Raw genomic sequence first — 14,163 nt, 5'->3', positions numbered from 1 at the left:
TAGATGGGAATGGGCACATTTATGGTGATATGGCCATAAATAAAATGATTTGCCTTCAGAAAATAATTTCTCTATGAGATTTTACATGTAATGGTCTTTGTTGGTTTAAAACTATCTCCGTCTTATGTGAAACATTTATAGTGCAACTACACTTATTGTTAGATACAGACTGTGAATATCTTCAACTCTGTTTAAATTGCAACTTTTATTATGCCCTAAAAAGTAGCCCAATCATTCTGTCTTCTGAATTCAAATTTTGACAAGAGGCTCTCCCCGTGGGTTGCTGATGAGAGATATCAACGATATTTCCCTGCAAGGGACAAGCTATCTTGTCAATGTTAGGCAGGCACTGTGAATTAAGCTTTGCCTAGTTAAAAATAGTCAAGATTCAATGTCTTTTCAAATTTTTTATTCTTTTTTGGAAATACCAAAAAATGTGGTAATATTCTTGCAGATGGCTGTGTATCTAGGGTAAATTTATTTAGAATTTTTTAATAAGTGGATAAAGTGTCCCCTAAAGCATTGAAAATGTTGTTTTTTTTCTTTAGCTATTGCAGAGGTGGGGAAGAGAAGAGAGTAGAAGTAACCAAAGTAAAACAAAATGAACAAATAACAGTAACAACAATAACAATAACACAAATAAAGCTTTCTTTCCATGCTTACATTGCTTATGTGCAAAAGATGCAAGGTTCAAAAGACATATGAAAGAAGTCATGAAAGTTGTAACATTTTACATTAAACCAGAGTAATGTCCTTCCAGATCTGGATCTGCTGTTGTCTTCAAGATGAATGTTTGACTTTCCAAAAATGGAAATAAAACACCTAACCTCAAATCTGCTGGCCTCAATCAAGGCCTGACCTATGTCTGTATGACCTAGTTACAAGTCAGCTAACCAACGGGCATGGGTTTTCTTGCCTCCAAAAATGGAAATAATGCTTCCATATGATCATCCATGGAAAATGGCTGCTCTTGACCAATTGCCAGAAAGGGGCCTTCAGGAGGACACTGAACCAAACCTGCAAGGGAATTGTGAAACCCAAAGTTTCTTTGTTGACCCTCCTGGGAAACCGGGGGTTCTTACCCTAGATGAATGAGAACTCTGATGTAGAGCATTCACCATGTGTGAGCCCCATTTGTGCTGTGTGGACCAACAGAACAGTCAAGTGTACAAGGTGATTAATAATTGTGATGGCTGACTCTGATAGGGCGAGGGAATGGCATATCCTTTAGGGTCCTGTGCTGAACAAGATTTAGTATTAACCACTATTGAACCTTACCTAGAGTGAGCCTGAGTCCCAGTGTTGCTGACAACATTGGTAGCCTCCCCATCACAGATGACTCAAGTTTTATTTTTCAGTCCATACAACTGTTTCCAGATAATACCTAAGTACAGTGGGATTTCTAAGCCTCTCTCACATTTGACCCTTGGGGGTGCAGAAGAATAGGGGCTTGGATTTACATGATAGAACTGTTCTTCAGTTCCAGTGTTAGATTTTCTCTTAAATGAATGTGTAGGTGGAAGGGAATCTAAAGCCTCTTTGATGCTACCCATTCTGGTTCCCTTTATCCAGCATCTGGATAGAAAAATGCACAGTGAAGTTACCTCCAATTCCTTTTAGGTTAGGATTTTAAACAAGAAGATCGATTTTAGCAAAGTTCAGTCCAGATGTGGTTCCAAGGATAACATCAAACATTCGGCTGGGGGCGGAAATGTAAGTAGAAGCGCCTTTTAGAAAGCTGTCCTGATTGTGTGGAGCCACCTGCACAGCCAGCACCCTGCCTTCTTTCCCACCTCTTTCCAACACACTGCTCCTTTCCCACTGCTGTTCCACATGTCTCCCTGGTATGATAGCTTGTAGCCTTGCATTTTCAGCGATGGACTTCCCATCCTTCCCTGTAAGATCATCAGGGAATTTCTTGCTTTGATTTGGGAAAGAAAACCTTGATGGAATGCACCATGGTTTTTTGGAGAATGGCAAAACCATTTCACTTGCCAACTTTGTTGCTGGCCTTCTTGTCTTCAATGTATTTTCTCATGTTGTTTCTACTCTGCTGCAAAAGTCAGCTGGGCACATATTTTTCTAGCTCCATTTAAATTACCCATGAGGCAAAGACTGATATACTTGTAAATGCCCAAAGTATGTAATGTCAATCTTCAGTGGTTCATTATTCATGAAAGTAAGGATATCATTTAGAATAATACAAAACTGGTGGAGCATGGTTCATCTATAATTCAAAGTGAAAGGATTCAAGTCCAGTGTACACTTGAGCTTGATGGGATTTTTTTTCCTGTCTCTTTCATTTAGTGTAAATAATGTCCTGTGAAAGGAAGGGAAAGATGATTCCATGTTTTTTAAGTGTGATTGAGGCAGAGTTGAAATGGTCAGACAATTTCAAGCTAAAGGAAGCATGGTTGTTTATAAAACAAGAATAGTTTTACAAAGATTATCAGGCTAACTGTATTCTACAGATCCTATCTTTTTAAACTTCAGTTTCTGATCATCCATGACTCAAGTAATTTACAGGGTGTTGAGTCTAGAATCTCACCTGTCTAGTAACTCTTGGCTACTTGCTTCCCAACTGGGCAGAAGTAGAATCAAGCAGTGAAGAGAGAGAGAGAGAGAGAGAGAAGCAAGTGCCTTCTACAAGCAGCTGTTGCCTGATAATCAAAGTAGCTTCTCTGAGCATAAAACTGTCATTGTCACTGAAAGTTCATAGCAATGTTTGCTGGCCCCCTTCAGGTATGCTAGGCTAAGCCTCAGGGTTAATCTTTACATTTATGTGGTTGCCACTCTTCCTTATTCCCCAGACTGTAAGTATACACCATGTGGTACTCTGATAAAAGTAGCCCCAGTCCTGGTAATCACCTTGAGGGTATCAGAGGATGGACCCAGCTATCCTTTACACAGGTGCTGCTGGACAAAACACCTAAGTGGAAAAGGATAAACTAGGATAATTAAAGATCTTAAAGTAAGTAGAGAAGCTTTATCTCCCAAAACAATAGTCTTAAATTTTCCTCTAGGAAAGAATCCCTTGTTTAAATATGCAGACATCCTGGCCCTGTCCTCATGATGTCTGATTCAGTAATTCCCAAGTACTCTCATGCAGATGACAATGGACCAAACTTGGAGAAGCACTGCTTCAAATATTGAGAGAGGAAATATTTTCAGTAAAACACACAGAAGAAAAAACATGTTGCTATCATTTTATAATTTGGTATGAAAGAAAAATTTCATCTAGCTAAGATATGACAATGTAATAACAATTTAGGAAATCACATTCAGAACTTCTTCTTGTATCTTAAAACAACGTTGGTCTTCTTGTAACTATGAGCAACATTGGTCACTTTTATGTAAAAATCACTTTATAAAGAATAATGCAGCTCTTCTCTTGGCTCTTTGCTTATGGAAAGGTTTAACACAGTGTTGCTTAGTTCTCTGAGTGGAAGCTTGCCTTATTAATATGTTTCTATCCTCCTGTGTCATAATCTGCTTTCAACTAATAAAATCTTCTGTTCTAGGGTTTTCTTTCACTTGGGCTCTTCTTTCCAATCCAAACATGTGGGAGAATATATGGAAAATTATGTCTTCCTCTGTTTGTGTGTGTACTTCAATTTGGGTTTCTAGCTATGTTGTTGCATGTTGTGACTTTGGGTATGTTTCTAGATCTTATGTATGAGCTTGGGTTTTTGTCCATGTTTCAACTATTTTAAGCATGTTTTATGTGGTTCACATAGGTACAAATTGTTACCAAGAAAATAGACCTAAGCCATGTGACATCCAAATGTGGCTCTCTGAAGAACATCCGCCACAGGCCAGGTAAATAAATAATTTTTAGTAGTTTGAGAAATATTTAACTGGAATCAAGAAATGGATGAGAAAATTTTTTGTTGTTGTTGCAAAATACCTAATTGGAAGGATGTTTTAAAATATGGATACTTCACATTTTTATTAATAGAAACTAAAATTGAAAATTTCAAGGCATCTTCATTGGGGAAAAGTGAACCCAATTACAATGAGGAGGACACATTTTAATTAAAAATTAAAAGGTACATAAGATGCATTTATCTTTATGTACTCAACACGCTTATTGGAGCTCCTTTGAAATATGTAGTCTATAAAATACATCAGATCATGTATTCATATATAATAACATTGAATGGGGGTAGCATTTCCAAAGTTTTTTTTCCTAAAATTGACTTTCTATATTATGTAAAATAAGGATTGTGCTTTGCAAAGCTGAAGAAGTGTATTTATCTGGTGAATTTCTCAGATTCTTTATTAGGTCAGTAAACACCGTGAATACCCAGCAGAATGCAATGTTTCCTCAACTTATTTCACCATGAACCCCTTTTGGTTTTTCAAAATATCTCATACGACTAGTGCTCTAAAGTAGAATTTATATTCATAGTTACTGGGAGATTTTCTCCCTTTAAAGTGTGAATCTAACATTATGAGTCACTTTTTCTGAATATCATGTATTACATGATTTTGTTAAATTCTGCCTCCATAGAGTGGGCATGTTGGCTCATGCCTGTAATCTCAGCACTTTGGGAATCCAAGGCAGGAGGATTGCTTAAGGCCAGGAGTTTGAGACAGACTCGGCAACATAGGGAAACCCCTGTCTCAATAAAAAAACTAAAAAATAAAAATAAGACAGATATGGTGGTACATGCTTGTAGTCCTAGCTACTTTGGAGGCTGAGGCAAGAGGATCACTTAATTTCAGGAGTAAGAGGCTGCAGCAAGCTATGATCACACCACTGCACTCCAGCCTGGGCAACAGAGCAAGACTCTGTCGCAAAGAAAAAAACTCTGCCTCCATAGATGTGTAATAAAAGATGACTGTCAAATTTGTAATTTTCTTGAGAATATTTTGACACAATTCATTTATCCCTTTGAGAACAAAAGGAAAGCAAGTGGTTTTAACTGTCTGTGTTTGGCATCTTAACATGAAAACAAAGTAATAGGTTTTTTTTCCATGAAACAAGGTATAATAACAATCGAGCTATTAGCTGACAATTATTCTGCTAGTCAGGAGAAAATTATTAATAAATTATTGGTTGAAAAGCAAAGATAGGTAGAATACATTTCAAAATGGATAAACGCATTGAAAACATCTGGAAATCAGGATTCATTTTGTCAATGGGTGTTCATTATAAAGCAAGTCAAAGAGTTAGAAACTACATTTATGAAGTCTTCACTACCAGTTTCAGAACTGCTGCCATGGAATTAGCTTCTCTGTTATTCATGAGGCAGCAGGAAGTTTGTCCCATACTTCATATCTTCGAAATTCCTCTGTCCACAGCTGAAGTCTGCAAACACTGAATTGACTTTGTACTGCTGTGTCAACAGCATGGCTGGAATACTTGGCAACACTGCCTATTTTCTTTCAGAATACAAAAGAAAATGCTAGACTCTTTAATTCTAGACAGTAAGGATATAGTTAGTCAAACTCACCTGTGATCTAGATGTACGGAAAAATTTTATAAAGATAAGGAACTGTTCTGTGTATGATTTGTTGGTCATAAAAGGCTGTTGTCATGGACTCCCACCTATTTCTAAATCTAGCTCTTGCTTCTATTATAACTGAATCAAATGACTAAATTCATAAAGAAGTGTAAGCATAATAATCCTTGACAGCAGCAACTTTTTCACAAAGTTACTTTGGAATGTGGAATATCCAAAGAGAAAATAAAGAAAATAAACATCTGGAGGCACACATTGAAATATCTGTTCTTCTCAACTTCATTTACAGAGCTTGACAAAGATAATAGTCTTTCACAATTACTGCTCCTGATGAGTGCCAGAATTATTTGAAAATCAAAGGCATAGATCTCTGAGTTTAAGATATCTGGATTCTCTAACAGTTGCATAAGAATTTCTACAGGGACTTCATCAGAAATAGACTTCTTAAGCTTCCTTTTCTGAATATGTTTTGGGTCAATAATACATGATTATTTTTCCCTCTCAGAAGACAGTTCATAGCGAGATTCCATCTCTACAAAAAAATTAAAAATAAAAATAAGCTATGTGGGGTAGTGCACACCTGTAGTCCTAGCTACTCAGAGGGCTGAGGTGGGAGGATCACCTGGGCCCAGGAAGTCAAGGTTGCAGTGAGCTATGATCATGTCACTTCACTCCATCCTGGGCAACAGAGCAGACCTTGTCTCCAAAAATAAAAAAGGACATTTTAGCAAAAAGTTAATAAGATTATATTGATACAACGTATAATCAGAAAAGTAAATGATTTCCATCAGAGGCTACCAAAAATACAAAAATAAGATCACAAAGAAATTGTTCTTATCTAGCTGAAAGTCCAATATCCTCTAACCTCTAACCAAGATAAGTCTGTCTTTATGAATCATTACGAATCATGTTCATCTCATCACAATCAACAAGTGAGACCCATATGGCCAGGTAAAATGTGGGAAGAATAATACTCTATAAAATGAGGCATATTTTCAGGGAAGGATAACAACATCTCTAAGCATGAGTTAAATAACATCATACAGTTTCTAAGCCTTAAAAGAAGAATGAATGGATGTTTCTCCAAAATTTAATCTAATTATGTAATATAATTACAAGAGGCCCCTGGCCAGGCAGCTGGGTATTGACATAGATGTCTAGATATTGCATGAGAAAAATACCTCATGGCTTAAGAGACCTGTGAAGCCTTAACAAACCTTCCTCTTTCGTCTACAGAGATACATGAGCAACAAGAATCCAAAATTGCAAAATCTCTTTCATATTTCCGTATGGTCCATCAGGCATTTTTTCAAAATCAAACTCCCAAGTAAGATGCACTTTATATACTCCACATGTTTATTGGAGCAGCTTTGAAATATGTAATCTGTAAAATACATCACAAGTGAGACATACGTTACCACTGGCTTTCCAGAAGAACACATGTGCTCAAAACCAAGTTGCTGTTAAAGTGAAAGCAAATCTCTTAGGTGGAGATGAGTAAATAAGGAGTCCAATTTCACTTTTTATCTAGATCAAACACATCAGCAGACACTCAGAAATGGTCAAGGACAGGCTCAAGGACAACAAATAACTTACCTAGTGTAGAAGAACTTCCCATATTTGAGAGCTTGAGAAAGACATGTAGAGATGGGGAAGACTACACGGAAGAGTGCAGCATGGCACTGTTATAATCAGCAGATCAGAGCTCTAGACTGGTTAGCATTAGGGAAAATGGCATGGTCAAAACTCTGTCTCAATATTATCAGATCAAAGTCAGCGTCAAATTGGTCCTATGGCATCCGTATGAGAAAGAGATGATGATCTGTCACTCCATGTATGAAATGGGAGGCTTTTAAAGCTTACTAGTCATAAACAACTTAGCTCCTGACTCATTTCATCAGTGAAGCTTTCAATGTTGAACATTATAAATGAATATATTGCCCACATGTGCACCACTTCCAGCCTGAATCTTCTTTGGATTAGTAACCTGTTACCATGAAGAATAAAGAAGAGTTTTATTTAAATTTAATTTGGTCCCTTAGAAATAAGAGACTAAATGTTCCAACTTTTAGAAAGGATTCAAATAAGATATTTTCATTTTGCTAATTTTTAGAGTTCTTGTTATACCAAAAAGAAAAGCCCCTCTGATTTCTTAGGTTAGACATGGATAAAGGAGAAAGGTATTAATACGTGAAGCAATCCATATAATGGTATAAGAAGGGTGTTATGGTCTTGGATCATATGAGGAAATGATATGGGCTAGAAATTCTAAAAGACTCCTTTTACATATATGGTTGGAGGGATGGTAAAGTTAATACATTTGTGGTTTGCAATAGTCTATCTACTGCAATCATTTTTGGGAAATAGTTACCATAAATGCAAGATATAGTTATATCAAGGTATTTCTTCCCTCATAGGTGGCGGACGTGTGAAAATTGAGAGTGTAAAACTAGATTTCAAAGAAAAGGCCCAAGCTAAAGTCGGTTCTCTTGATAATGCTCATCATGTACCTGGAGGTGGTAATGTCAAGGTAAGAAACAAGGTTATGAGCCAATCTTGTCTTTCTTAAAAAAAAATTCTTCTGAAATACTCTTCATCAAAATAGGTCCCAGATTGTAGACCTGGACAAATAAGAAGTGGGGATAACAGAGGTGAATAGAAGTCATTAATATCAGCCCTGGGAGATGGAGAAAGAGGTAGGGGCCAGTTGAGATGCGTGAGTTAACGAGGACTGATGCTTGTCTTAAACAGATTGACAGCCAAAAGTTGAACTTCAGAGAGCATGCTAAAGCCCGTGTGGACCATGGGGCTGAGATCATTACACAGTCCCCAGGCAGATCCAGCGTGGCATCACCCCGACGACTCAGCAATGTCTCCTCGTCTGGAAGCATCAACCTGCTCGAATCTCCTCAGCTTGCCACTTTGGCTGAGGATGTCACTGCTGCACTCGCTAAGCAGGGCTTGTGAATATTTCTCATTTAGCATTGAAATAATAGTATTTAGGCATGAGCTCTTGGCAGGAGTGGGCTCTGAGCAGGTGTTATATTCATTCTTTATAAACCATAAAATAAATAATCTCATCCCCAAACTGTAGTAATTGTTACAATTTTATATTAAAAAATGAATAGTACATGCAGAAATTGACCTGATTTCCATTCGCAACAGGAAGACACTGGCTTTACATGGGTTCAATTGGACAATTATTTTTGCTCTGCTCTGTTTTGCATGGAGTATTATTATTTTAAAAATTGCATTTTTACCTTTCATGTGCCTGAAGGCTATCCACTACATTCTGAAGGCCTTGTTAAAATCCAAGCTGCTCATTTCACTATTCTGTTTCTGAGTGAGAAGATAAAAACTGCCCATTGTAACTTATTTCAGGTTAAATTAAACCAAGGAGTCTGATTGCAGGAAGGGAAGAGCATGTAAGAAATAAGTTTTTTTAAAGTGTTATTTTGTATAAATGGGAAGAAAGATTCAATTAAGTTATTAACATTTGGGACCTGGATAATTATATCAGAGTATGTCAATCCAATAAATTATTTAACTAATTAAAAAATAGTTGCAAAGCATTTGAGCTGTGATTGAGGAAGTGGTGTAAAAGTGCATCCCTTAGGAATGATGCACTTTCATTAGGATGGACTCGTGTCTGATTAGAATATCAGTTGGTCAGCTAGATTTGTGTCCACACTACCAGTTTCACACCCCCTTTCCATCTGTTTGATACAGTATTATAGATATAAATATATATATATATATTTCTCTGTGGCCATTTGTGATACTTCCTCATATACTTGAATATTACACTTCTTTATTCACAGTATCTGTGTCTCCTGCACCCTTCGGTGTTGCAATTTTAGGTATGTGAAAGTAGATGTTAGCAGGGTTCTCTCCCTATTTAAAAAAAAATACATTAAAAAAGACAAAAAATCTTAGCATGAAGTTGCTTTCCGTAACAACTCAAAGCCGTAACCCTGTTTTAGTGCCAGATACAAGTCTCTCCCGTGATGCTAGAAAAAAAGTTATTTTTCTTTGCTTTCACCAACATGGAGTTTGTGGGGGTGGGTCCAGTTATACATGAAAGGGTTTACAGATTGTTGGTTTAAGACTATGGATTTATCTCATTTTTAATCACAAGATAGTTTGGGGTTTATTCACGAAACCGACTTAAAATTTTTTCTTTATTTTTCTTTTTTTTTTCCGTTTGCTAAAGTTGAAAGTTGAAACTAACTGTAATAGTTTGAAACATGTTTTCTCATTTTTCCATATAGTATCTGTTTATTAAATTCTCTAATAGAAGATGTTTGTCTTTCTTACCCAAAGTAAAGGTCCCCTGATCGGAAAGAAAAAATACAATACTTTGGGAAGCTATAGCTATAAAACACTTGAGACACAGATATCTAAATCAGTTTTTTTCCAAGACTCCAGCATTGCACTCTGTAAAGTAACACAGTGTGATGTAGTATTATTTATCAGTAGATAATACTTTCCTGACTGTATATACAGTCTAGAACTCACAAATCAATTAATTGCTCTCACAAATCATTCATCTTAGACTTACAAATAAGGAATGAAATAGTCAATGGCCTGATTGAGGCAAAGAGCTACCAGGCTAGATGGACACTTTTTAGAATTTTGTCTGTTCTTTTTCTTGCTCAGGGCTGGTAGGTTGGATCTGAACCATTAAAATCAAATGGTCCACTAGGCGTATGATCTCTTTGAGCCAAATCAGTTCCTGAATATAAAGGAGGAAATGATGAGGATGGACTGAGGCAAGGGGGAAGTATAGAAACATCCAAGACAAAAGCCAAGGGATGCAAAGGCAGAGACACAGGTGCTTTTTGGTGACCCAGTGGATATGGCAACCAGTGTAACTGCCATACAAGAAACCCTAGGAGCAAACCCACACCACTCATTCTCAGCTAAGAGATTTTACACAGGCAAACATGTCTTAAACCATTTATAAGTCAGTTATTTTATATGACAGTCAAAACCTTAGAAACCTTAGGATCATTATATCTATTTTCTGCCTATTAATTGCTGTGAGGTTTGATTTGACCAATCTGGGCAGTTTATTCATCAGCTTCCCTTGAAGTGCACCAGAAAATAGAAGAAAGGTGTGTGGAGACTTAGGGTATTTTATTACATGTTTTGATAGTTTTAAATAGTGATTAAATTTCTCTAGAAAGAAGTTAACAGCTCATTAGAAAAGTTTTAACCTGTGAAATAAGTATTTTTCTCAACATTCTTTAAAGTTTTTATATAAGTTAACACTAGGTAAACATTCTACATACTAAAAGTCAGTTTATTACAAATACATGTCAAAAATAAAGATTATACAAGGCACCAAACTACTAGATTTGGCATTAAAACAAATGTTTATTTCTAATCACAACAAAATTATAATGAATAAATGTTCTTGCTTTGTATGGAAATACAATTCTCTATTAAAGTTAACAGAAAGGAACTGATCGTTTGTACCAGTAAAAGAGAGAAACACACAGGTTAAATGTCTTCTTGTGGGGTTAAGGGGTAGAACCTATCTTGCCTTCACTCTCAAGATAACGACTCAAATTAAGCTTTTTGAGCACCACTCTTGTGGGGACACACATACGCTGATCTAAGAATGAAATCTTCATGGTCTCAATTCTAGATCTACTATGCCAGTTTCTCTTTGGCTTTAGCCTTTGAGAACCTGTATAAGAATACGTAAGTAATCCAGAGCTGTGAAGAGTTAAAAGGCCAACTTCTCCAGTGAACTCACCCTCTGGGTCACTTGCAACCAGAAATTGGGTACCTCATAATGATGCAGGAAAGACCCGAGTTCATGATGAGTTTCAAAGGCCACGTTCATTTAGGAACCAACTCTCTCTGGATTCACCTGCTGAGTTCCAGCAGCGTGATGGGCTGACATCCCACCTACAAGCATGACACCTGTGTAACACCAGCTAGGTACGGCTGAAGAAGGCTGAAGAGAGAATGCCATTAAATGGAAGAATGTACTGATTGTAGTGACCTTCTCCACACACACACAGACACACACCCCTACAGTAATACAGCAAGCGTGGAATAATCAGCCAATATATAACATTATATCAGTATTTTATTAAAGAAATAATCTGAATGTGGTTGATTTTGACAAAGCTGAAATTACAGTTTTCTTCTATTTTTCAAGCCACAATAAGGAGAATAAACTACTCATGGTCTAAATACCAGAGATAAAGTAGATTCATGGCTTGGTAAGGAAATTTTAAGCATTCCTTCAAAGATTGACGTGCTAAAATAAGCATTGATGTTTTGAGGTTTTTTACACCTAGGATTTTCAGCTTGGGTGTGTAGGTGAAGGCCAAGACCCTCTGCAGGAAAAAGCTTATTTTCAAACTCAGAAAATAAAATGTCAATCATAAAAATCTACTTCAACTTTAGCAAAAAGAAAAAAAAATCAACAAAAAGTATACTCTGTATGCTGGGATTCCGAGGTTCCAACACACTGTTACAAATCTGTGGGGGGGTTCTTTCTTCTGATAATTCTAGAGCCTGTTACCATAGAAAGGCATTTCTTCAATGGCTGGTTGTAGTTAGTTCATGTTTTTCAATCAAATTTGCAAATGTATTTGTTGCTGTATAGTGATTGTTTTGCAAAATAAAATTGCTTGTCACCTAACTGCTAGTTTTGGTTTCAGACTGTTTAATTGCTTCTCCTCTGGAAAAAAAAATTATATATATATATAGTGATATAGTGCGTGTGTGTGTGCGTGTGTGTAATACAACCAAAGAAAAATTGTGAAAACAAGGCTATTATTATGGCTGAGTTTCTATTGTGTGTCAGGCTCTATATTAAATGATTTTATATTAGCTCAATTAATAAGGAAATTTATTTTTATCACTACTGTATTAGCAGGATGCTATCTTTTGCAAGAGACAAAAATTCTAATTAAACGGGCTTAAACGTAAAGGTGAATTTGTAGGCTCAAGTAACTGACTACTCAGGTGTATCTGCCTCAAGCATGGCTGGATCCAGGGCCTCAAACGATGTCATCAGGAATCTTCCCTTTTCCAACTTTTAGTTTTGCATCCTCTGTGTTGGCTTCCTTCTCAGGCAGGCACCCCTTCCATGATGGGCACCAGAAGCTCCAGATTTCACAACCTATCAAAGAAAGCCCCTTTCCAGTAGCTCAAATCCAGGGTCTGAAAATCACTGAACGATTAATACTTGGATCTCCTGCCTACTTATGCTAATTGACCAGGATTGGCTCACATACCCAACTCTATCACAGGTGGTTGGAGTAGAAGGAGAATAAGGGGAGAAGTGGCTTTATTCTCCTCCCTACCACCTGAGCTAATCATGGAGAGGAAACGTTTCCTCCAAAGTTAATTCAGGCTACTCCTGCCAGAAGAAAGGAATTGATACTGTACAGGCCACAAAAACAAATATGTGGTATAGCTGCAACCCTGCTCATCTTTTAGCTCCTTACAGCTCAGATGATGCTCAGGCTTCACCAGGGAGCTTGATAGAAATACAAATTTCTGGACTCCACCCCAGACTAACTAACTAACATTCCTCCAGGTGATTCATCTGCACTCAAAAATTTGAGAAACACTCAGCTCATTCAGTCCCTGCTAATGTGTTTAAGGAGAAAGAGCTCCATTGCAGGTCTCTAATGGATAAAAATTATCCCAAAGACTATTTGAGACAGCATCCCTACCTCTGATGTCAAACTAGGAACCAAGACATAGAAAGCTGTGACTGGTAAAAGAAATACTAGTATCTGTATTAGAGATTTTCCAGCCCTCAGACTATTTTAACTTGGCTAAAACCTACTTCTCTTATTAATGGCGTCACTTCTCATTCAGTCTCCCTTTGCTAATAATGCAGATTTTGTAGAACCTAGCAAGAATTATTAGTGTATCTCTAATAATTCCTTAAAATCAGCACACATGTTGTCCTTCAGAGTCTTCAAACCACAAGGATTAAATTTGTCCAGTAGCATGAATCACCATAAAATTGTTGGTTTTCTTTTTTATTTATTAACAAGGCGAGGAAAGGTTTATTTGCCTCGACAAAAGACAAATAACCATAAATAATGGAGGATGACAGGATAACATTCAGTGTAACTTACAGAAAGATAAATGTTCCTTTTTTTATTTATGATGTGGCACTTGCTTGTAGACCTGAGACTTCAAGAATTTAGGGCTAGAAAATTGTCAAAAGTATACAGTCTAGCAACCTAAAATTGTTTCAAAATATTAAGCCCTTCACTAGACTTTCTTGAGCATGATGAAGCAGCATCATAGACACACTCTTTAAAGCCCCTTTTTCTACCTCCCACGCCTTTCCCTCACAAATATGCCTCAGCTGTTCCCACTTCTACTCCCTTAAATTCCAAGACAATCTCTGTTCCAGGCCTCAGTTGAGGTAATAAACCTGTGGCCTCCAGATAGGCTTTATTTGGCCTGCAAAGTGTTTTCAAATTTCAGAAACTTCACACACACACACACACACACACACACATCCCAGATTTGGATCTTCGCTCTCGGTGACCATTGACCAGAGCTGTCCATGGGTACCTCTGAGATGGGGTTTCTTCCCTTGATTTGGCCACCATGCCCAGCTAGGCTTATTATTTTCTCCCACCCCTCTTCTTTCACTCATTATGATAAGCATTAAACTACAGATTTAGAGTTTGTAACCCTT

General features: G+C 37.1%; 1 protein-coding gene across 22 annotated transcripts in view; it reads left to right on the top strand.

Moving 5' to 3' along the window:
- MAP2 (microtubule associated protein 2) overlaps positions 1 to 12,132 on the top strand; it is a 310,676-nt gene extending 298,544 nt beyond the window's left edge. For 13 of the 22 annotated variants that reach the window (XM_058439038.1, XM_058439032.1, XM_058439003.1 and 10 more), the window contains 3 exons: positions 3,738 to 3,819; positions 7,886 to 7,998; positions 8,220 to 12,132. In XM_058439038.1, coding sequence (XP_058295021.1) covers positions 3,738 to 3,819; positions 7,886 to 7,998; positions 8,220 to 8,435 — 411 coding nt within the window. In that variant the 3' untranslated portion in view covers positions 8,436 to 12,132. Of the gene's footprint in view, positions 1 to 1,620; positions 1,714 to 3,737; positions 3,820 to 7,885; positions 7,999 to 8,219 lie in introns of all 22 variants that reach the window. The other 9 variants (XM_058438969.1, XM_058438963.1, XM_058439007.1 and 6 more) reach the window with 1 other exon arrangement.
- The last annotated feature ends 2,031 nt before the right edge of the window (positions 12,133 to 14,163 follow it).

This window comes from Hylobates moloch, unplaced genomic scaffold (assembly GCF_009828535.3).
Source record: "Hylobates moloch isolate HMO894 unplaced genomic scaffold, HMol_V3 SCAFFOLD_1, whole genome shotgun sequence".
Taxonomy (NCBI): Eukaryota; Metazoa; Chordata; class Mammalia; order Primates; family Hylobatidae; genus Hylobates; species Hylobates moloch.
This window is presented reverse-complemented; position numbering and strand designations above follow the sequence as displayed.